This window comes from Prionailurus viverrinus, chromosome E3 (genome assembly GCF_022837055.1).
Source record: "Prionailurus viverrinus isolate Anna chromosome E3, UM_Priviv_1.0, whole genome shotgun sequence".
NCBI classification, from domain to species: domain Eukaryota; kingdom Metazoa; phylum Chordata; class Mammalia; order Carnivora; family Felidae; genus Prionailurus; species Prionailurus viverrinus.
The window spans coordinates 8,110,082-8,132,225 of record NC_062576.1 but is presented as its reverse complement, the minus strand read 5'-3'; the positions used below and the strand labels follow the sequence as shown (position 1 = coordinate 8,132,225).

The 22,144-nt window shown below is 56.9% G+C and overlaps 3 protein-coding genes across 19 annotated transcripts; 2 read left to right on the top strand and 1 right to left on the bottom strand.

Moving 5' to 3' along the window:
- Positions 1-643: 643 nt before the first annotated feature.
- ACHE (acetylcholinesterase (Cartwright blood group)) lies at positions 644-7,237 on the top strand. 5 transcript variants are annotated; one of them, XM_047839057.1, is made up of 6 exons: positions 644-811; positions 1,189-1,342; positions 3,395-4,474; positions 4,840-5,324; positions 6,086-6,255; positions 7,101-7,237. In XM_047839057.1, the coding sequence occupies exons 2-6, from the start codon at positions 1,277-1,279 to the stop codon at positions 7,220-7,222; spliced, it is 1,923 nt and encodes a 640-aa protein (XP_047695013.1). In that variant the 5' UTR covers positions 644-811; positions 1,189-1,276; the 3' UTR covers positions 7,223-7,237. The 5 variants fall into 5 exon arrangements, with proteins under 5 accessions (XP_047695013.1, XP_047695012.1, XP_047695015.1 ...); XM_047839056.1 differs by lacking the exon at positions 7,101-7,237 and adding an exon at positions 6,368-6,927; XM_047839059.1 differs by lacking the exons at positions 644-811; positions 1,189-1,342; positions 7,101-7,237 and adding exons at positions 1,686-1,804; positions 6,368-6,927.
- An 847-nt stretch (positions 7,238-8,084) lies between these two features.
- Positions 8,085-8,698, top strand: UFSP1 (UFM1 specific peptidase 1 (inactive)). Its single transcript, XM_047839062.1, has one exon. The coding sequence runs from the start codon at positions 8,097-8,099 to the stop codon at positions 8,523-8,525; it is 429 nt and encodes a 142-aa protein (XP_047695018.1). The 5' UTR covers positions 8,085-8,096; the 3' UTR covers positions 8,526-8,698.
- On the bottom strand, positions 8,693-21,859 carry SRRT (serrate, RNA effector molecule). Of its 13 annotated transcripts, none has more exons than XM_047839044.1 (20): positions 21,469-21,859; positions 21,073-21,212; positions 16,764-16,892; positions 16,368-16,514; positions 15,921-16,133; positions 13,909-14,078; positions 13,594-13,778; positions 13,282-13,380; positions 12,433-12,550; positions 12,084-12,241; positions 11,714-11,775; positions 11,521-11,599; positions 11,061-11,249; positions 10,584-10,757; positions 10,322-10,475; positions 9,857-10,050; positions 9,524-9,680; positions 9,230-9,319; positions 8,984-9,125; positions 8,693-8,877 (listed from the first exon to the last, which is right to left on the bottom strand). In XM_047839044.1, the coding sequence occupies exons 2-20, from the start codon at positions 21,192-21,194 to the stop codon at positions 8,802-8,804; spliced, it is 2,658 nt and encodes an 885-aa protein (XP_047695000.1). In that variant the 5' UTR covers positions 21,195-21,212; positions 21,469-21,859; the 3' UTR covers positions 8,693-8,801. The 13 variants fall into 13 exon arrangements, with proteins under 13 accessions (XP_047695000.1, XP_047694999.1, XP_047695005.1 ...); XM_047839043.1 differs by having other exon boundaries at positions 9,230-9,331; positions 12,084-12,238; positions 21,469-21,846; XM_047839049.1 differs by having other exon boundaries at positions 8,984-9,110; positions 21,469-21,840.
- Positions 21,860-22,144: the final 285 nt, after the last annotated feature.

Below are 22,144 nucleotides of genomic sequence, written 5' to 3'. Positions count from 1 at the left end.
CTCAGCAACACCGACTGTCCATTTTTCTGCCCCTTACCCAAACCCACAGCCCTATGCCTGCTCTTTAGGGAGGGGAGCTGGGGACGTGGTTTGCAACCATGGGGAGCTCTCCACCAGTGGGGCCAGGACGTTGAAAGCCGGATGTAGGGAACCTCGGTGTCCACGCGGGGTATTTGGGGTGCGTAAAGAGCGAAGGGCGGAAAGTGAAAACGGTGGGAACAGACCGTGGTGAGGTTAATCGCCGCACCCCGCGCCCCATCCCGGTCTCCGAGGCCCGAAGAGGCTCCTTTTGACGCCACCTGGCGGCCGTCCTGCGAGAGCGGAGAGTGGACCCAGCGCGGGTCGCCGGGCCTGGGGCGGTCGCTTCCCGCGGCGCCGGGGGAGGGAGGCAGGAGGGGCATCCAGCTTGGAGAGCCAGGACTGCGCGGCCCGGGGCAGGGAACGTCTCTGGATTCGGGGGACCACCCCCCCCGCCCCGGAGACCCGGGGACGCCGACCCCTAGCTGCAGCGGACCGGCGGCCGCGGGCCGGGACGCTGCGGGGCGCTGGGCGCCCGAGTCAACGTGCGCGCGCCCGCACGCCCCGCGCAGCACCCCGCACCGCCGCGCGCACGCACGCCCCGACGCTCGCCCGCGCCGGCCGGTCTCCCACGCAGTGGGCCGTGGGCGCCGGAGCCCAACGCTCCGGGAGTGGAAGGCCTCTCCGCGCGGCGCTCTCCTGCGGGCACACCGCGGCGCGCCTTTGCCACCCTCACCTCGGGCGTGGGGACGCCGCCGCGGCCGCACTGTTCCCATGGGTGACCCTCTGGAGGGTGGGTCGTGGGGGTCCTGGCGGCTCAGGCCCTACCGATCAGGCTGGGGGCTCCGGGTCCAGGCCGCTCCCACCTGCTGGCCGCGGCGGCCAATGAGAGCCTGGTCTGGTGATGTCATGCCCCGACCGGACCCTGGTGACGAAAGTCCCAGGTCACCCGTCAGGGAACCAGTGCAAACCCACCCGCGGGGGTTCCGGAAGTTTCCACTGCGGCAGCGGAGTGCGGCCTCGCCCCGCAGCCTTGCGCGCGCCACCACGTTTAGCCTTCTGGGGTGTCCCCGAGTCACCCCTCCCTCCCCCCCCACCGAGGGTCTTCTTCCGTGGGCCCCCCCCTTCATTTCCACTCGTAATCTCATGGTCTCATCTTCATTCCCACAGGTGTGCCCTCATCCCCCAGGAGTGTCGCACGTCACCTTTTCTCCCCTAAGGGGGTCCTCAGCCACACTTTCAACGTGCCAGTCCTCCCATGCCACCCCCACCTCCCGTGTCGTGGCCAAGGATGTTCACTTATTCAGCCCCAGCCCCGACTGAGGTTGTCAGTGTGTCCGAGCGTGTGTCCGTCCGTCTGTGAATGTCGGTCTCTGTCTGGAGCTGTCACTGCATGCGAGTGTCCGTCTGCGTGTGTCTCCGCAGCTTCTGTCCGTCTGACACTGTGCGTGTCTGCTCCGCCGCGGCGGGTCTTTCGGTCGTGTCACCGTGTGTCTGTCCCTCTGTCGGCGTCTGTCACTGGCACCCGTCTGGGCCCCGGGGTCTCCGGGTCTCGGCTCCGAGGGAGGGAGAGGGAGGGCAGGTGGCAGCCCGCGGAGGCGGGGAGGGGCGGGGGCGGAGACAGTGGGCGGGGGCGGGGGCGGGCGGGGGCGCCGTGCGGCCCGGAGGGGGTGTGTGCGGGGGGCCGGAGGCGGCGGCTGTCAGAGTCGGCTCAGCCTGCGCCGGGGAACATCGGCCGCCTCCAGCTCCCGGCGCGGCCCGGCCCGGCCCGGCTCGGCCGCCTCAGGTGAGTCTCCCGCCTCGGCCGGGACCCTCCCCCGGCCCGCGGCCCATTTCGCGTCCGGGGAAAATGTGCGCTCTCGGAGGGATCCAGGCCCCCAAACGGGACGCCCCCCGCGCCCCCGGGCCTGCCCAGCGACGCCCCCCGCCGCCCCACACTCATCCTTAACTCTTGCCTCTCCGCCGAATACTTACGGTCGCCCGCGCGGGAGCCTGCACCCCGCGGGGCCGGCCCGCCGCCTCTGCTCTGGAATTCCTGTGGGGACCCCCGAGCGTCCCTTCCCCCGCCCGCCCAATTCTGAGACCACTGGCCGACGCCCCCTGCTTGGGGCGGAACCCGAGCTGCGCAGGTTCCTGGCGCCGGGCTGGCTGCCCCCCCTCCAGATCCCGCAACCGCAGCGCCCCTGCGCAGCGCCCAGCCGAAGCCCCCTTCCAGGCCCAGGCGTCCCCCTCCCACGGGGACTCCGTCTCTATTTTGGGGAAAGGGGAGGCTCAGCGGAAGCCCCGAGTTATAATTAGCCTCACTCGGGTTTCCTAGTTAATCTCCAGCACCACCACCACCACCCCCCAGCCGCAGGGCGGCGGGTGTTGGCTGGGTGAGAGGTGACCGCCGGGAGAGGGGGGGAGTTCCGACCCGGGGAATTTTGATCCCTTGGCTGGAGATGCCGGAACCGCAGCAGCTGCTGCCCCAAAATAGCCCCCTCGCCCCTGCAGCCGGGGATCTCCGGAGCTCCGAGAAGACAGGCGTCCGGGTTCGCCCTTCAGACCCCTCCGCAAGGCCCGCGAGCCTCCAGACCCCCGCCCCAAGTTCCCGGCTCCCGGACTCGGGGCGGGGAGCGCCGTCCTTTTCTCGGTCTCTACTGCCCCCCACTGGCGGCAGCGTGCCCCTCAGCATCGGATGGATGGGGGACTCGAGTCCTGGGGGGGACGGGGCTGACGAGCCTGTTCCCTGAGGCTGGGCGAGGCGAGTGCGCAGCTGACCGGCACCCACGGGTACCCCGTGCCGGACAGTGGATGAGGAAGGGCAGGGTGGGGCAGGGTGTGGAGTAAGCGGGATTTGGGGTGCCCCGGGACCTGCAGCTCCCACACCCTTGAATGCCCAACCCACCCCCCAGGGTCCCCGACCCTGGCCAACGCCAGAGAGCCTGCGCCTTCACGCCACCGCAAGCTTCCCCATCAGCGCCTCCCGTCAGTGAGGGCCCCGCCCCTGTCGGGTGGCCTGTGTGTGGACTGCGATCTCTGGTGTGGGTGCCCACACTGCTCACGCCGGGCCCAACGCAGTCCACCCCGTTGGGGGAAGGAGGTGACGGTGGTGGGCCCTCTGTGGGGCAGCTTCGGGAAGGTATTGCCCCCATCTCTGGCCTCATCTGGGTTCCCTGCGTTCATCTGTCTGGGTGTTGTGTCTGTGTGCCTGTCTCTGTCCCCTTTTGCTTCTCCCTGTCTGTGTCCTTGTCTCTGCCTGTCTCTCTCCATTTCTCTCCCAACCTGCCCCACCTCCTCTGCAGCTCAGTGATAACCCCTGGGCAAGAGTGTTACCTAATCTCCTTGCTCCTGGCAGCCTCCGGCCTTCACCCTCTGCCTTTCTTTCTCCCAGCAGAGCCTGCCTGCCCTGGCAGCCATGAGGCCCCCCTGGTGTCCCCTGTACACGCCCTCCCTGGCTGCCCCAATCCTTCTCCTCCTCCTCTTCCTCCTGGGAGGAGGGGCAGAGGCTGAGGACCCAGAGCTGCTGGTGACGGTCCGTGGGGGCCAGCTGCGGGGCGTCCGCCTAATGGCCCCTGGAGGCCCTGTCTCTGCTTTTCTGGGCATCCCCTTCGCAGAGCCACCTGTGGGCCCCCGTCGCTTTCTGCCACCGGAGCCCAAGCGGCCCTGGCCAGGGGTGCTGGACGCCACAGCCTTCCAAAGTGTCTGCTACCAATATGTGGACACCTTGTACCCTGGCTTCGAGGGCACCGAGATGTGGAACCCCAACCGCGAGCTGAGTGAGGACTGTCTCTACCTCAACGTATGGACACCATACCCCCGGCCTGCGTCCCCCACCCCTGTCCTCGTCTGGATCTACGGGGGTGGCTTCTACAGTGGGGCCTCCTCCCTGGACGTGTATGATGGCCGCTTCCTGGCCCAGGCTGAGGGGACCGTGCTGGTGTCCATGAACTACCGGGTAGGAGCTTTTGGCTTCTTGGCCCTACCAGGGAGCCGGGAGGCCCCAGGCAACGTGGGTCTACTGGACCAGAGGCTGGCACTGCAGTGGGTACAGGACAACGTGGCAACCTTCGGAGGAGACCCAATGTCAGTGACTCTGTTTGGGGAAAGCGCCGGTGCCGCCTCAGTGGGCATGCACCTGCTGTCGCCTCCCAGCCGGGGCCTGTTCCACAGGGCTGTGCTGCAGAGCGGTGCGCCCAATGGCCCCTGGGCCACAGTGGGTGTGGGAGAGGCCCGCCGCAGGGCCACACTGCTGGCACGCCTCGTAGGCTGTCCCCCGGGCGGTGCCGGTGGCAATGACACAGAGCTGGTCGCCTGCCTGAGGACACGGCCCGCTCAGGATCTGGTGGACCACGAGTGGCACGTGCTGCCTCAGGAAAGTGTCTTCCGCTTCTCCTTCGTGCCCGTGGTGGATGGAGACTTCCTCAGTGACACACCCGAGGCCCTCATCAATGCTGGAGACTTCCACGGCCTGCAGGTGACTAGTGGCTGGACGGGGTGGAGCTGACTCCTCTAGGCCTGTTCTCCCATACCCCACACCCCCAGGGACCCAGGCATGAAGGCACCTCAAGACCCAACTCCCAAAGGCCTGGGCTTCTGGCCCCTGGCCAAACCCTCCTCCCTGAGACCTCAGATCCCAGGGTGGTCAGTGGGACAGAGAGAAAAGGAAACGTGGGTACATTTTCTCTTTCTCTCTGTCCCTTCCCCAACCTTATAGTCTCTTCCTCCGTGGTTCTGGGTCTATAACTATTGCTCTCTTTGGCTCTTTGTCCATCTGTTTCTGTCTGCCTGTCTGTCTGTGCCCCCCCCACCCCGCCCCCTTCCTCCATCCTGTCCCCCCAGGTGCTGGTGGGTGTGGTGAAGGATGAGGGCTCCTATTTTCTGGTTTACGGGGCCCCAGGCTTCAGCAAAGACAACGAATCTCTCATCAGCCGGGCCCAGTTCCTGGCCGGGGTGCGGGTCGGGGTCCCCCAGGCGAGTGACCTAGCTGCCGAGGCTGTGGTCCTGCATTACACAGACTGGCTGAACCCTGAGGACCCCGCACGCCTGAGAGAGGCCATGAGTGATGTGGTGGGCGATCACAACGTCGTGTGCCCCGTGGCCCAGCTGGCTGGGCGACTGGCTGCCCAAGGTGCTCGGGTCTATGCCTACATCTTTGAACACCGTGCGTCTACGCTCTCCTGGCCCCTCTGGATGGGGGTGCCCCATGGCTACGAGATCGAGTTCATCTTTGGGCTCCCTCTGGAACCCTCGCTAAACTATACCGCCGAGGAGAGAACCTTTGCTCAGCGACTGATGAGATACTGGGCCAACTTCGCCCGCACAGGGTCAGTAGTACTGAGGGGAGGAGGGCCTCCGGGAGCCAGAGAAGCAAGAGCAGGGGACACGGGGAGAGGCAGACAAGCAGAGACAGGGCCAGAGAGGGGGGGAAAGTTCACAAAAGAAAGGAGACTGGAGAGGACAGCAGGGAGGCAGCTCCTGAAGAGACAAGGACAGAGGGGGAGGGAAGCAAAGAAGAGAGAGACAAGGAGACAAAGGAGTTACCATAGTACTGAGGAGCTTGAACTGTGCAGAACTGGATTCAATCGGCCCAGTGGTGAGTGTGGCATGCACATATGCATGGATACTCACACACCAGTTTACCTGTCCCAAAAAGGGGACCGGAAATCGGACAGCACATGGGTGTTGGCAAAAGCAAACAAGATGTTTGTAAGAAAGAGGACTGGGCCTGGTTACATAGTAAGGGCTCAGTTTTTTAAGTGGAGAAACAAAGACAAAGATGGAGGGGTAAAACAAGGAAAGGCAGAAAGAGGGAGGGCAGAGGAAAGGGTTGGCTCCAGATGATGGGGGATTCGGGAGACCAGAAGGAGGGCCGAAGGCGGTGGTGGGAAGGAGGGGATGGGCTCTCCACGGAGCAGAAAAGGGCACGGCGGGGGAGGGGGGGGCCGGGGGAGCGGGGGGGGGGGGGGGGGTGGAGGTCAGGAAGCAGCCCGCGTCCTCCTGCTCTGGGTCTCCAGGCCACAGTCCCAAGGGCAGGAGAGGGGGAGGCAGGCTTGCCCCAGGCTGAGCCTGCCCTTTGCTTCCGAAGGGACCCCAATGACCCCCGAGACCCCAAAGTCCCGCAGTGGCCACCATACACGGCGGGTGCGCAGCAGTATGTGAGCCTGGACCTGCGGCCGCTGGAGGTTCGGCGAGGGCTGCGCGCCCAGGCCTGCGCTTTCTGGAACCGCTTCCTACCCAAATTGCTCAGCGCAACCGGTAGGCAGGGGCCAGCGGGCAGGGGCTGGCGGGAGAGGGCAGAAAGGGGGAGTGAAGAGAGAGAGGGGAGTGGGAGCGGGCCGGGTGTAACCCCTCTCTTCTCCCCCCCCAGCCTCGAAGGCTCCCAGCACCTGCTCAGGCCCCGCCCACGGGGAGGCTGCCCCGAGGCCCAGGCCCGGCCTTTCCCTGCCCCTCCTTCTCCTCTTCCTCCTCCTCTCCCGACTCCTGCGGCTGTGACCAAGGCCACTTACCCCTCCGGCCTCAGGGGGCCCCTCCTCTAATGAGTGGTCGGACAGTGGGGAAGGGCCCCACTCAGGGATCTCCGACCCAGCGCACCCTCCTTCCTCAAACAGAGAGACTCAAACTGGCCAGTGCTGCGAGGGGGTGGTGACTTACGACCCGTCTCAGGGACCCACACGACTTTGTTGTTTAAATGGAATTATTTGGAGCCTGAGCCTGGGGGGGGGGGGGGGGGGGCGGAGAGGGAGGGCCAGGAGCTAGATAGCACCCCCTTGAGGGGCTATAACCGTCAACCATTTCTGTCTCTTCTCTTTTCCCCACCAACCCACGGATCCTCCCTCTTCTGATCCTTTCTGCCCCCCTATCTTCCGGTCATTTTCTCCTCCCTCCGCCTTCCTTCCCGCCATCCTTCTCTGGCTCCGCCTCCACCCTCATCCTTCCTCTGGTCTTCGTCTTTCGCGTATTCTTCTGGTCCTCTTTCCACCGTCCTACGTGCCATCCTGCGTTCTCCTTGTATCCTCCTGCACTCACGCCCCCCACCTTGTACGTTCCCCGACCTTCCCCTTGTCCTCCTCCAACCCATTTGCCGGGCGCCCTGGCCGCAGACACGCTGGACGAGGCGGAGCGCCAGTGGAAGGCAGAGTTCCACCGCTGGAGCTCCTACATGGTGCACTGGAAGAACCAGTTTGACCATTACAGCAAGCAGGATCGCTGCTCAGACCTGTGACCCAGACTGGACCCCCACGTCTCCCCGCCCTGCCCGCCCCGCCCGGCCCCCTAGCTGTATATACTATTTATTTAAGGGCTGGGATATAACACAGAGAAGCCCACCTCCCGACTTTCCCCGGAGGCTCCCCGTCCTCTGCATGTTTCGGGCCGAGCCCCCCTCCCCCCCCCCCCCCCCCCCCCGCGGTGCCTTGGCCCCTCTGGGCTGCCAATAAACTGTTACAGCCACAGGAGTGTGCGCGACTAGGGAGCGGGGAGAGGGCCTCAAACACCAGGACTGAGTAGACGGAGGGGCGGGTGCAGAGCTTGGTGAGCTTGCGGATCTCTGTAGTGGGGCGGAGCGCGCCCGCTCCCACCGCCCCGCCCCGCCCTAGGAGGCGGGGCTCGCGCCCGCGCAGTAACCACGATGGCGGCGCGGCGGTGCATTGTGGGAGCCTCGGGGATCGCTGTCTTCTCAGCCCACGCGGGTCGCGCCTCTGTTGCCGCCACCGGAGACCGGGCGAGAGCGTCCGCAGAGCCCGCGCGCCGGTCCTGCCTGCGACTAGCCCAACACCCAGGGTAGAGAGGAAGAGTTGGAGCCGGAGTTCCCTCCGCGCCGCCAGGACACATCAGCCTGGTCTCGGCCACCGCCGCGCCCGCCGACCGCCCTGGAGCCGCTGAAGGACGTCCACCTGGGCCTGGCCCCGCCCGGCCGCGGCCCCGCTCGCCTGGCCCTCCTCTCGGGCCACTACCTTTACTATCACTACGGCTGCGACGGCTTGGACGACCGGGGCTGGGGCTGCGGCTACCGCACCCTGCAGACGCTGTGCTCATGGCCAGAGGGCCGGCCCGCGGGCGTGCCCGGGCTGGCCGAAGTGCAGGCGGCCCTGGAGGACATGGGCGACAAGCCCCCCGGGTTCCGGGGCTCCCAGAGCTGGATCGGTTGTGTAGAAGCCAGTCTCTGCCTCGACCACTTCGGAGGGCCCCAGGGGCGCCTATGTCACATACCCCGTGGAGCAGGGCTTCAGGGGGAACTGGAGAGGCTTTACTCCCACTTCGCAGGGGGCGGGGGGCCTGTAATGGTTGGGGGGGATGCGGACGCCCAGTCCAAGGCCTTGCTGGGGGTTTGCCTGGGATCAGGCACGGAAGCCTATGTTCTGATACTGGACCCTCACTTCTGGGGTGCCGCGAAAAACCCTAGTGAACTACAGGCTGCTGGGTGGGTGGGATGGAGAGAGGTGGGCACAGCCTTTGACCACAACTCCTTCTACAACCTGTGTTTGACCAGCCGCAACTCCCAAAAGCAGCAGCACGCGCTGGACTGAGGCTAAGGTCCCAGAACTGAGAGGTCTCTGGCCCCAAACACAGTCACCTACCCCCTTTCTTAAACGTAAAAGCTACCCTGGGCCTTTGAAGTCCATAAAATGGATGGCCTGAGCCCATCTTGGGGGTGGGGGGGGAGAATTTGGGGTGGTATGTAATAAACAGTCAGTCACTATGGAAGTGCTTTTATTGGCAGTAGGGTTGAACGTACAAAAAATTCTCAACTGGATGGGAGGAGGCAGTCACAAGTATAGACGATACCAGGAATGAGGAAAAGCTCAAAAGAAATCCACATCATCTGGAGCATCCAGGTCACGGTACTCCACAATAGCCCGTGGGTCTCCTCGGACCATCCTGGGAGATAAAAAAAGAGGTAAGATGGAAGGAGAGTTGAAGGTCCCTAAAAGGGAGCTTAAAGAGGGCAAGAAAGCTTCCACATCACACCTTAGCTCATTCTCACCTGTTTCGAGGCTTCCCAGGATAACCTCCTTGGCCTCGAAAGGCATCATAGTTCCCTCGACCAGCACCATAGGGGGCATGAGGGTATGGAGGCCCTCCCGTGGGGACTGCAGGGCGGACGGCACCAGCTATGACAGAGATCACTGTTGAGTCGAAAACCTGTGACCTCAACTACACCTTGGTTAAGTTCCCTTTCTCCCAGCCCCTCATAATCCACCAAGCCTTTTCATGTCCCTCCTATACTTACCTCCATAGCCCAAGATGGGGGGCCGGGGCTGACCATAGGGCATCAGGCCCTGTGGAGTCTGGTGTGGGTAGGGGAGTCCCGGGGTCAGGCCTGGGGGGAGTACAACATGGACAGGAACATGAATTACTGCGGGGGGGGGGGGGGGGGGAGGCAATGGGGAATGACAACTGGCTTTTAGGAATATGGCCTGAGAGTGGGATACAAGTTTTCAGAGGACCACAAGGTATGAGAACCAGAGTCCTTGAATAGTCAAGGGAGAGGGAATGTGGCAGACCCTCATGGATCGTATCTTACTCTGGGCAGGGCCAGGTGGCTGGGCTGGCTTGATCTCGGGCAGAGCTGGGCGCTTGGCATCAGTGAGAAAGTTGTTAAAAAACGCCACCTCCTTCTTCACTTCCTCAATTTTCTCTGCATGCTTGTTGAAGATATGTTTGCGTACAAACTCAGGGCCCTGAGCAAAGAGGAAAAGGGTCAGTCAGAACACGGCAAGCAACGTGGAAGGATGATCACACACACACACCCCTCCCACCTATTCCACGGAGCCCATTCCTCCCGAGGCCTGAGGAGGCTTCTGGCTCCACCCCCTCCTCCCACAGGTCTAGCGCACAACTCCCTAACATCCCAGACCTTGAATTTCTTGCCACTGAGAGGGCATAGCCACTTATCCTTGCCCAGTTCCTGAGTGTTAGAGGTGACAAACTTTTCCACTTCCTGCTCGGGGTCTTTGCGACCCATCTTCTGAGCCTCTTCCTCTGAAAGAGATTCCCGTACACTCAGCAGTGGAGCCAGCTTCTCCTCGAATGTCTTCTGCCACTCTAGCACTGTGATTTGGAACAGACGACAGGTTGGGGAGGGGAGCCAGAAGCAAGGAATAAGAGATAAGGGCACCTGGCTGGCTCAGTCACTACAGCACGTGACTGCTGATCTCAGGGTTGTGAGTTTGAGCCCCACGCTGAGCATCAACAATCAAAAAGGAGTGGATAAAAGGAGAGGGTGGTAGGGCACTGCTATCCAAACACATCTAAGGCCAGAGGCAACTGAAGAGAAAGGGAAACCAAAGGGGAATCAGGACTGGGGAAGCTGGGAGCCCACCTTCTCCATGACTAATGCGGTTGGGTGGCATGGGCCCACGAACGTGGATGATGCCACAGCGGTTGGGCATTTCATCCTCATTGGGGTACTCGCAGGTGTTGTAATAATCCAGGGAATGCACGATGCGCAAATAGAGGAGGAGTTTGTCCAAAACCTAAGAGAAATGAGCAGCTGTGAGTTCACCACACTCTTGCCCCTCCGATGCTCTAAACCAGGAGGATCCTGCCCGCCTGCTCTTGCCACACTCTGCTCTTGCGGGCACCTTGATCAGTTTCTCATCCCGCTCCACATTGATCTCTGCCGGGTTCCCCTCCTTAGGGGGCTCCTCAGGGGGGGCCCCCCCACTGCTCCCGAGCAGCTCCTCCTCCTCCGCGCTCACTTCCTCAATCAGATAGTCCGTGATATTCTTCAAGATTGGGTTCTGGGAGGGCAGACTCTGGTGGGGAGGAAAAAGAACAGGTGAGGCAGAGAAGCCCAGGAACCTCTTCACGTGAAGCAGAAAGGAATCCAGGGTTCACTGGGCCTATTACCACTGTTTCATTGTTTGTCTTTTTTTATTCATTCTATCCCTAGCAAATTATCACTAATGCCAACCTGTCCTGCTGGAAGCTGGAGGTGCTGCCCAGATAGAGAGCCCAAGTACAAGGGGTCAACACCACAGATCAAGTGAGACAACACCAGAGGTGCCCAAGCAGACGACATGACTGCTTTTGAAAAAGTTCCACGGGGAGTCACTGACTGTTGGCAGAGGAGGTGTCCCAGGGTCAGAGGCCCAGAGCTGGGTCCTGTCATCCAGCGTATGGATCAGTTTGGCTGCCAACTTGATGTCGTTGCGCACGATCTGCTTGTGCTGGGTAATGCCATTGATGTTGCGGACTCGACGGGTCAGGTCTCTGTTCACACCAGGGCTCAGCTCACATTCTCGGAGCTGGAGGAAACAAAAAGCTTACCAACACTTGCCCCAAAAAGCAGCAACTCAAAGACTGGCCTACTAATTAGATCAGTGATTAGACTGAGCTCACGGAGAAAAGGGACCAGAGAGGTCTTACTCCCAGTAACAGCCCCAGACCCCAGCCCAGAGACAACAGCATATTCTTAATGTGAGCAGACTAAGTGGATGAAATAGGGGGCTCGACGGGTGAATCAAAGAACAAAGGAATCCGAGGTTGTGTGCAACTGAGAGCCCATTCCGCACTTACTCGGATATTCTGCAGGTTCCAACAGATCTCTTTGATGTTAACACTGCGGTCAAAGGTCACCCAACCGCGGCGGAAAAACCTACAAAAGAAAGGGTCAGCATAATCCTGGCTGGTGGAGGAGATGCTGGCCATTAGCCTTCCCCTGCACCTTATCTCCAGGGTATCCAGGGTCACTCTTCTCTCCATTCCTCACCTCCTCTCAGGCTGGGGTTCTGACAGTGCCACACGCATGAAGCCGGGGTATCTTTTACAAAGCTGGAAAAGCAGAGGAACAGAAACCCCACTGAGCGAGTCAACGTTACACTTCTTCCTCTAATCCCCATGTCCTCAGAACCCTAGAACTGTCTTTGAATCTTAACTCAAGCAAGGAAAAACCAACAAAGGACGTTAAGAGCAATGATGCAACCGGGGCCTGCCCACAAAAGACACGGGCCCGGGAGAAGGGGGCTTCCCTATTAGAGAAATAGGGATATGCTAGAAGCAGAGCCAGATTATCTTCTTCCCACCACCAAAGATGGAGCCCGGATGCCATTCCTGCCCCCAGTAGTGCTCTCCCCACTCACAGAAATGATCTCTGCCCTCGAGATGTTGGGTGCGATGTTGCGCATGAACAGGGAGCAAGTCTTATGGAGGGGACGGGGTTTACATTCCAGCCCCGGAGTGTCCTTAGGCTTCTCCCTTTCTTCTTCTTTGGGCTTCTCCTTTTCCTTGAGTGCTTCTTCTATGCAGGAAGTGGCGGGAGTTGGTGAGTTTTTATTGTCAATGTTGAAAGGGAAGATGGAGAAGCTATCAAACTCCTGCTACGTCATCTCCCCAAAGGACCCCCCCCTCCTTTATCAATTTCACCCACCGTCACCTCCCCTACCCCTATTCAGTAGGAAGAGAATGGAACAGAAACAAAATAAAACCTACCAGCCTCTTCCTTCTCTTCCTCAGCTTGGCCACTCTCGGACTCGGACTCCGACTCGGACACGCTGCCTTCGTCAAAGCTGTCGTCACCGCTGTGCTTCCTATTCCGCTTCTTGCTACTCTGTGAGAGGCACAGCAAGACAAGGGGAGTCAGATAGCCAGGACCCCAGTCCTGACACTGACCCCCGAGCAAGAAACACCCTACTTTTGTTTTTTTTTTAAGACTTTAATTTTTTTTTTTTTAATTTTTTTTTAACGTTTTTATTTATTTTTGAGACAGAGAGAGACACAGCATGAACGGGGGAGGGGCAGAGACAGAAGGAGACACAGAATCGGAAGCAGGCTCCAGGCTCTGAGCCATCAGCCCAGAGCCCGACGCGGGGCTCGAACTCACGGACTGTGAGATCGTGACCTGAGCCGAAGTCGGACGCTTAACCGACTGAGCCACCCAGGCGCCCCTTAAAATTTTTTTTAATGTTTTATTTTTTTAGAAACGGAGCACGAGCAGGGGAGGGGCAGCGAGAGACAGACACAGAATCTGAAGCAGGTTCCAGACTCAGCTGTCAGCACACAGCCCAATGTGGAGCTTGAACTCGTGAACTGTGAGATCATGACCTGAACTGAAGTTGGACTCTTAACTGACTCAGCCACCAAGGCGCCCTTAAGATTTATTTTTGAGAGAGAGAGAAAGTGCAAGCGGGGAGGGCCAGAGAGAGGGGAACAGAGGATCCAAAGCAGGCTGTGCTGACACCAGCGAGCCTGATGCGAGCTCGAACCCACAAACCACAGGATCATGGCCTGAGCCAAAACTGGACATTCAACAGACTGAGTCACCAGGTGCCCCTACCCTACCTTTTTGGCATCTTTCTCAGAGTCGTCTTTCTTCTCTTCCTTGTCCCCATCACCCTCAGATTTCTTAGTTTTGTCATCATTAGAAATGTCATTTTCAGCCTGCAGGTAAAAAGACAATCACAGGCATGTCAATCTTCCCTTCAATCTGTATCAGAGCCCCGCCCCTCCCCTACAGCTGAGCCCAGAAGTCGGCCTCCACCTCTCCCTGGACCAGGATACAACCTTCCGGTCCCCCCACCCCTGCCACGGAAGCTGCTCTATCCTCCTCCCCAGGTGCTCACGGGCAGCACCCAGCAAGCCCAGCCCACAGACCTGTTTGCCGTCTTCTTTCTTGTCATCCTTATCATTGGCCTTGCGCTCTCCATCCCCCAGGCCTGGTCCAGCACGGCTTTCCTCTTTCTTGCTGGGCTCCCCAGGCTTTCCCGCCTGCTCCTCCTCCTCCTCCTGCTCCAGGATGCGCAGATCGTTCTCCGTCCCTCCTTCCATCTTAATCACAGCTGCCAACAAAGGGAGCAGAGGTCACAATCCCAGGGCTGTGACCTTCTGCCTCTGGTTTGTCAATGGACTTCTATTTCCCAACCAAGATCTTGGTTACCAGACACCCTCTTCCCCTCCCAATCTACACACCTGCATCCAGCATCTTGACGATGGCATCAGCTTTGTCTATGTCCAGGAGAAGACTATCAAACCAGCCACTCTCCATGAGGGACAGGAATACCCTCAGTCTGTTTTGCAGGGCCCCCCGGGCCTCCTGCCGACGCTTCCCCACCTCATCTGGGTGGTACTTAGACCGAAACCTGGGAAAGGAAGTGGGGAGGGGAAGAGACAAAATAGTCACTGGATGCCAGGGCCAGGACATGGGGAGGGGCCCAGGAAAGTCAGGGCTTAGCCCCCATCCTCTCACACCCACATAAAACCATGAAAGCAGAAAGACTGGGGAGAGGGGTGCACTAGAACCACCCAATACCCCCAAAAGGAACCAGAAGTTCTGCTCGGAGAAGATTTGGGGGAGAGCCAGGAACTAAGAGCTCTGGATTTGGGAAGAGCAATGACTACAGGGAGAGGCCAGGGTTAGAGAGGCAGAATGATCGCCCTGAGTCTCTGGGAAACACTAACTTGAAAAAGTGTAGTTTCCCAAAGCTTCCAAGAGGAAGGCTAAGGAAATAGTAGGCCCCAAAGAACCTCCCTCTCCTTGTAAAACCCAAACTAGAGTAATTAAAAGGACTGCTCCCACCAACTCCCTCCATCCCTAGGTGGAAGACAGAGGGAAACCTGAAATGCACCAGACAGGAAAAGCCAAAAAAGGCAGAAAAGCTTTCTCCCCCCTTGGGAAGAAAAGGAGATGGTGGAGGGATAGGAAAAGACCAAAGGGAGAAACTGAAGTGCCCTTGTAACCTCAGGTACTGCCCACAGGGGGAGAGAGAGGCGGGCGGAGGATCAGGGTAGAGCATGAAAAGGAAACATTTATAATAGGAGGGGGAGGGGGGGGCGCAGAAGAAAGGAGTATGAGAAAAAACAGAAAAGGAAAGTGTGAGAAAGTCCCAGAAATCGAAAACAAAGGGAAAAACAACTAAAGGTCAGAGAAACTGAAAAAACCAGAGAAAAGAAATGTTAGGTGAGGTGCAAGGACAGGGACAAAGAAAGAACAAAAGGTACATGAGAGAATGAGACCAGGACACAGAGAAAGAAGAAAGAGGGAACAGTGACAGACAAAACAGAACCACAAGTTGAGCGTGAGAGGAAAGGAAAGCCGCAGGCGTCACCTCCAGGATCTTTACCTTGGCCGCTTGGTCAAACAGAGCTCAAGATTTAACTAGCCGCGCCCAGGGCCCATGCTGGCAGGTGGGCCACCGGCTGGCTCCTGGCTGGGGCGTCCCGGCCCAGATGCCCCACCCCCGCGGGGCTCCGCGGTGGGGGCCCTGACTGACTAGCTGCCTGAGCAATCACATTCAGCTAAACCGCTGCATTGTGCACAGCGGTGCCCTGCCTGTCTGCCTGGCCGGGGCAGCGCGGCTCAGCCCAGGGGGCTCATGTATGGGCTGGGTATGGTGGGGGTGGAGGTGGGTTTGCTCCGAGCTCCGTCGATGAGCGGGTGTAGTTCCCAGTTCTGGCTCTTTTCAAGGAGGAGGAGCAGAAAGAGGATGAGGAGGAGGAGGAGCAGGAAGGGGGGAAAAGATGGTTGATTAAAATCAAAACATCCACAAAAGGAAAAAAAATTCAAAATTCTTTTCTGTCAAACGACCCTGAGATCTTTGCTTTTTCTTGTCTGGATTCACTCGTTGCTTTTGGGAGAACACCACAGCCACACAGGGTCCCGGCGATCAGGGATGACAATGACCCAATACCAGCAAGTGGGAAGCAGTCTGTCTGCTGCCCCAAGGGAACAGGTGGCTCTGGCCAGCTGCCTGGAGGTGTCCCACTCACTGAGGACAGAGGGGAAGCGAGGTGGGGCGGGAGGCCGTGGCAGACGGTGAAGTGAGGAGGAGAACCCATCAGCCAATGCTGTTGTCCTTCCCATCCCCCGCCCCCAGGAAGTTCTGGATCGGGGGAAAATGGGAGAGGACAGGGCTGCAGGCTCCACTGGCGGGGCCAGGGGACACATGCTAGGGAACAGACAGGAGGAAAACGGGGGCACTCACCACTCCTCATCTTTATGAGCCAAAAAGAAATCTTGCATCTGCTGCCTTCGAAAATCCAGCTTATAGTCATTGTAACGCTTTACAGCCTCAGTCTCGTCCACAGAGTCATCCAATGACAGGAGAAACTCCTTGAAAGTCTTCATCACCGGTGGTGGCACACCCAAGTCAATCTCTGCGATGCTGCCCAGCCTGGGGGGGGCCCGGTCAGGAAGTCTTGGTTGTGGGGGAAGAGGGTGGGGGGGATGGGGGGGCCGAGGTAGCCAGCTGCCCCCTTCCTTTGCCCACCACGGACACACACCACAGGCACCAACTGCTTCCCGCCCCCACAGGCACCCCTCTGTACCTAACCCACTTCCTGGCTCCAGCTGCGGTCTCTGGCAACCCCAATCCATCCCCCAAACCTAACAACTCCCTTTTCCCAGGAACCCCAGAACCCCAGGTCTTTACCTGGCCTGGATAGGCAGAACATGGTGCTGCATGATGTGGACGTCTGGGTGGCCCCAGGGCTGAGGGGGGCCATAAGTTGGGCCCCCACCCCCCCCAGCATAGGGCATCTCATAGCCACTGTGGTATGGGTCAGAACTGTGCTCATCCCTGAGGGTAGGGGACACAAAAGTCAGACAGAGAAGGGCATCATGTCTCCAGAGCACGAAGGAAGACGGGACAGAGGAAGGGGCATATGGAATGTGGGCTCTCACCCAAGGGTTTAAAGGGACAAAAAAAGAGGGGTTTATAGGAAGTCCTCCAACTTCCTATAGGAAAGGAAATGACACAGTCCTCAGCCAAAGTGCCCGGTGGAACTGAGGCTAAGGAGAGAAGGCAGAGAAACCGTTGCCACCTCACCAGTCTCGCCTCATGCGCTTTTGTGGGGGGCTGAGTTCATGGCGGGGAGGAGAGAAGCGCTCTCGCCGATTCCGGTCATAGTCCCGATATTCACCCCGACTGCGGCGCTCCCGGCCACGGTCCCACTCTCTGGCGATTAAGAACAAGTAACGGTCAGAGGACACAGCCGGCTTACACTCCTAGACATGCCCTTCCTATCCTGAGACACCAGACTAAAAGCCTACAATTACAAAACCACTCTCTAAACAGAAAAAAACTTGCCTACTGCCATCGCTTCAGCTGTCACCCGCACACTGATGGCTGTCCAACTGTTCCTCCAGACCAGCACCAAACACCCACCACTATGGCCACTGCCACCTCAAATTCAGGTCAGAACTGAGCCTGTCATTTCTACCACTTCAAGCCCAAACTTGCCTCCCTCATCCCGTTTCCCACTCTCGGGTGTATCAGCACATCACCAGGTATCCGACTTATCAAGTGTCACCCTCACCCCTCATTTGTTACTGGTTTCTTAATCCTCTGCCTCAGTGCCTATCAAGGCTTTCCTCTTCCTTGCCCTGCCCGCCAACTTCCCTAGTCCCTGTGCCCTGACCCCAGTCCTCTCTCCTGTAACCACAACATCAGTGTATCCACCTCTGGTCCCTCCCACTCCTCTACTGTCAAAGCGATCTGTCTCAAACACAGAGGTGATCAAGCCATGCCCTTCCTTGCTAAATGCCAGTATACAACACTCTTCATAACCTTGGCTCCTGGTGTCTGTCATTCCAGCCTCTCCACTAGTCACCCGCCATCTCCATCCCAACCTTAAAAAGAAAATCCTTTGTTCTAACCCAGCAGTTTTCCAACTTTTGGTCTTGAGTCCCCCATCCCCACCTTACACTCTTTAAAATTACTGTGCAGGGGCACCTGGGTGGCTCAGTCAGTTAAGCATCCAACTCTTGGTTTCGGCTCAGGTCATGATCTCACGGTTCCTGAGTCTGGGCCCTGCATCAGACTCTGCGCTGACAGCACAGCCTCACTGGAATTCTCTGTCTCCCTCTCTTTGCCCCTTCCCCGCTCACACACTCTCTCCCTCGAAAGTAAACAAACATTTAAAAAATAAATAACGCTATTGTGCACATCGAAGAGTTTTTGCTTATGTGGATGGCATCAATACTATACTCAAAATTAAAACAAAGGGACACCTGGGTGGCTCAGTCAGTTGAACGTCCGACTTTGGCTCAGATCATGATCTCACGGTTCGTGGGTTCGAGCCCCACTTTGGGCTCTATGCTGACAGCTCAGAGCCTGGAGCCTGCTTCGGGTTCTGTGCCTCCCTCTCCCTCTGCCCCTCCTCTGCTCGCTCGCACTCGCTCTCTCTCAAAAAAAAAAAAACAAAAACATTAATAAAGAAACTAAAACAAAAATTAACACCTATTAATTGTGAAGTTACATATCAACATAAATTACATCTTTTTATGAAAATACAGCTATTTTCCAAAACAACATTTAATGAGAAAAGTGACATTGTTTTTACATTTAACAAATCTTTTCAAGGCCTGGCTTAATACAGACAGCTGGATTCTCACATTTGCTTCTACATTCAATCTACTGTAATGCATTGTTCGGTTGAAAATATGAAGAAAATCTAGCCTTACAGATAGGCAGATGGAAAAGGGAATCCTTTTAATAGTCTTCTCAAGAAACTAGGGATATTCTTTGATACTACCCAAAACTTGACAAGAGATAGTTTCTTTTATTTATTATTATTTTTAATGGTTATATTTATTTTTGACACAAAGAGAGACAGAGCATGAGCAGGGGAGAGGCAGAGAAAGAGGGAGGCACAGAATCCAAAGCAGGCTCCAGGCTCTGAGCTGTCACCACAGAGCCCGATGCAGGACTCAAACTCACGAACCATGAGATCATGACCTGAGCCAAAGTTGGACACTCAACTGAATGAGCCACCTAGGCAGCCCCCCCCACCTTTCTAAAAAATGTTTATTTACTTATTTTGAGAGAGAAAGAGAGCAGGTGCATGCAAGAGCAGGGGAGGGAGAGAAAGGGAGAAAGAGAATCCCAAGCAGGCTCCATGCTGTCAGCACAGAGGCAGAGGAGGGGCTCAATATCACAAACTGTGAGATCATGACCTGAGCCGAAAACCAGAGTTGGACGTTTAAGGCACTTGGACAGCCAGTCGGTTAAGCAGCCCACTTAGGCTCAAGGTCATGATCTCTCGAGTGGTTTGTGAGCTCGAGCCCCACATCAGGCTCTCTGCTGTCGGCACAGAGCCGACCTTGGATCTTCTGTCCCCCCTCTCTGCCCCTCTTCCACTCACATACTCTCTACTCCCGCCCCCTCTCAAAAACAAATGTTAAAATTAAAAAAAAAAAAAAAAAAAAAGACTTGGACATTTAACTACTGAGCCACCCAGGTGTCCCACAAGGAACATTTTCTACTCTGCTACATTTAAATCCATTGTTCTATCTTGCTCTGAATGGATCTTGGCACATTTCATTATATGATATCAAAACATTATATTTATTAGTATTACCACCTAGCTCATCAGAAAGTCTTAAAGTAATGGGAGGCTGTCAAACTCACACTGGTAGATAAAAGTTTTCTAAAATTTCAATTTTCACTGCCAAGTTCCACTTCCTCACTGGCAACAAAGCTAACAATTTTCCTTGAAGTAACATAGATCCTTAGTCTTTTTTCAAAAAAAATGTCTCTCAAATACCCAAACAGGAATAACCACTGTCCAATAATCTTTCGTTCAGGTAAAAACGACATCTCACCAAAGCAACCACACACCTGTTAGTTCAACTCCAAACTCAGCTCTTCTTTGAGATAACCACTGTACTCCTATACGCTGCATAAATGCTTCATGCAGATTTCTCACTCATCGTGTATGTTACGAAGACACGTAGACAAGAATTCAACTTAACAGAATTTAAAATTTTTACTGCTTCATCAAGGACATTAAGTGAACCTGTTTTGTTTGTGTTTTTTTTTAACTGTTTGGTGCCACTGCCTTTATTTGCACTAAGACACCAATGGTTCCCCCCCCAATACTATGAACCAACAGAGAAAATGACCATACTCCTTCAAGTTACTATGAAAAATATAGTTATAACACCACAGATCCCGAGGGTCTGTGGACCACATTTTGAGAACCACTACCCTAAAAAAACTAGACTATGGGTTCTTTTCTGCACACAATGTTATGTCCCCAACTCCAAACTATTCACTCAATCTGTGTCTGGGGAATTCTCAATCATCTTTCCAAGTCTTGCTAAGGGCCACTTTCCTGCAGCTCTCTCTGACATATAACCTCCACCTCTACTCTCCCCTCCGTTCTAAGATCTGTTCTTTCAACACTTAACCATCTTTAGGATGATCTCTTATATACACTCAATTGCAGGGCACACCCAAGGCCATTTCGCCCCCCACTCCAAGCTCCAGACGATAAACTCTTTAACTACAACAAACACTTCCTACCTATCTTCAGAATTCAGAACAATTTTGATTTTCTTCTTTCTTAGAGAAACCAGGGAAAACAAAGAGCCACAGTCCCCCCAGTGAAGAGATACAAATTGAATGATTTCCCGAACTGTTTTTTCAAAATGACACTGAATGACTAAATACTATTACAGTAAGTCACGTCAAGCTTTTTTTTTTTCTTTTTTTTCTGGTAATGTTTCCAAGTCAAGCGTCATCAGCACTGATATTGCTGATTAGATTCGTGGTGTCCTTTATATTTACAAAATTTTGCACGGTTGCCCTTAACTTCATTAGTTTGTTTGAAACCACCTCTCTGTGTGGAAACACCTTAATGATAATTAACTCCAGAACATCCCAGAAAACTAATGACTAGCTAAGTCAAACCTAACCAACTAACCTAACCATCACTGTCCAAAGAACTCTTTCTGATTTTAGGGAAGACAACTACAAGATATTTAACCATATTTTGCCAGGGAACAGGTCTGCTCTGACAACCTCTCCAAGTCAAGTCAATTCGAAAGCGTCACTTCCTTTGAATCCACACCTTTGAGGAGTAATTTACAAACAAGAAGATGCATGCATTTTAAAAACATTACTTCTTCATACTCCAACTCTTAGGTCTACTGCTTTGACTTCATATACGTTTCAAAATCAAGCCATAGCCAGCTAGCTCTCTGGCAAACAGCGAATAGGTTGACCCACCGGAAACAGTCAAGCATAAGCGACTTCATGTGGTTCGCCCTATATAACGAATAAAGGCAATGCAACGAGGGAGGAGTGCAAAAGAATGAGAAAGGGTGAGAAAACTAAGAAAAGGAAGTCTTACCGGTCATTCCAATCGTCTCCTCGACGTCTTTCATCTCTTTCGCGAGAACGGTCATAGTCGCTGCGCTCTCTTCTAAACTTGTCCCTGCGCCTTCGGTCGTACTCGTCGTCACTGTCCCCCATGGTGCGGTGTGAGGGGGCCTGGAGCCCGGACAGAGGTGGTCAGGGTGCGGAACAATGACCAGGGCAGGAAAGGACCCAGAGCTGCTCCGGGGCAGCACGCCCGCCTCCCTCCGCAAAGGCCAGCCTTCCACTGTCCCCGCCATCCCAAGCCCTCTTCCCGCGCAGGTGGACGGCTCCGACACTCGCCCCCAGGAACTCCTTGCCCACGCCCGCCCGAACCCCCTCCCTCCCGCCCGCCGCAGCCCCGACTCTCCAGGCCCCGCCCCTCCCCCACCTGGGAGCTTCGCGGCCGTTAGTCTCGCGCTCCCGCGGGCTAGTTTTCCGGGAGACCTGGGCCCGCCTCTCGCCTCGGGCGCGCGACGAGGGCGGCGCGGACGGTGAGAGGGAGACGCGAGGCTCTCAGCGAGGAGGCCGAGGACACGAGAAGAAAAGTGGGACAGCCGGGGATGGGCGGTCGGCGCGCGCCGCTCGCGCTGCGCCTGCGTCACCGTCGGGACGGGGCCCCAACCACAAAGTAGTCCCCCGCGGCCTGAACTGGAACTTAAAGCACACAGCGAGAGGCTGGGAGCACCGCGGGATGATGGGAAGGGGCGGGGACCGGAAGTCTCGCGTGCTCTCTGGAACGAGAACTGCGCGCGGACGAGAGAAATTACGGGAGCCGAGGTGGACCAAGCGAAACCTCGGCCGGGTTGTAGAGCCTTATGAGCGTGAAGGAGCGCGTCCTCCCGTTGGGGTCGAAGGTCGTTGTCACTCGGATGTGTCCGGGGTCTGAACCAGTTCGTGTCCAGTTGTTGTCCCCCCAGCCACCCTGCTTGGGCGCCTCCTGACCTCATCGGGGCGGTTTTCTCCTCCTGGCGCAGGGCAGGGGGTTGGGGAATGCAGGCGTTTAGCGGGGTGGAGCAACCATTTTAAAGCATCTCCCACCATTTTGTGCTGCAGCAGAGAACCAG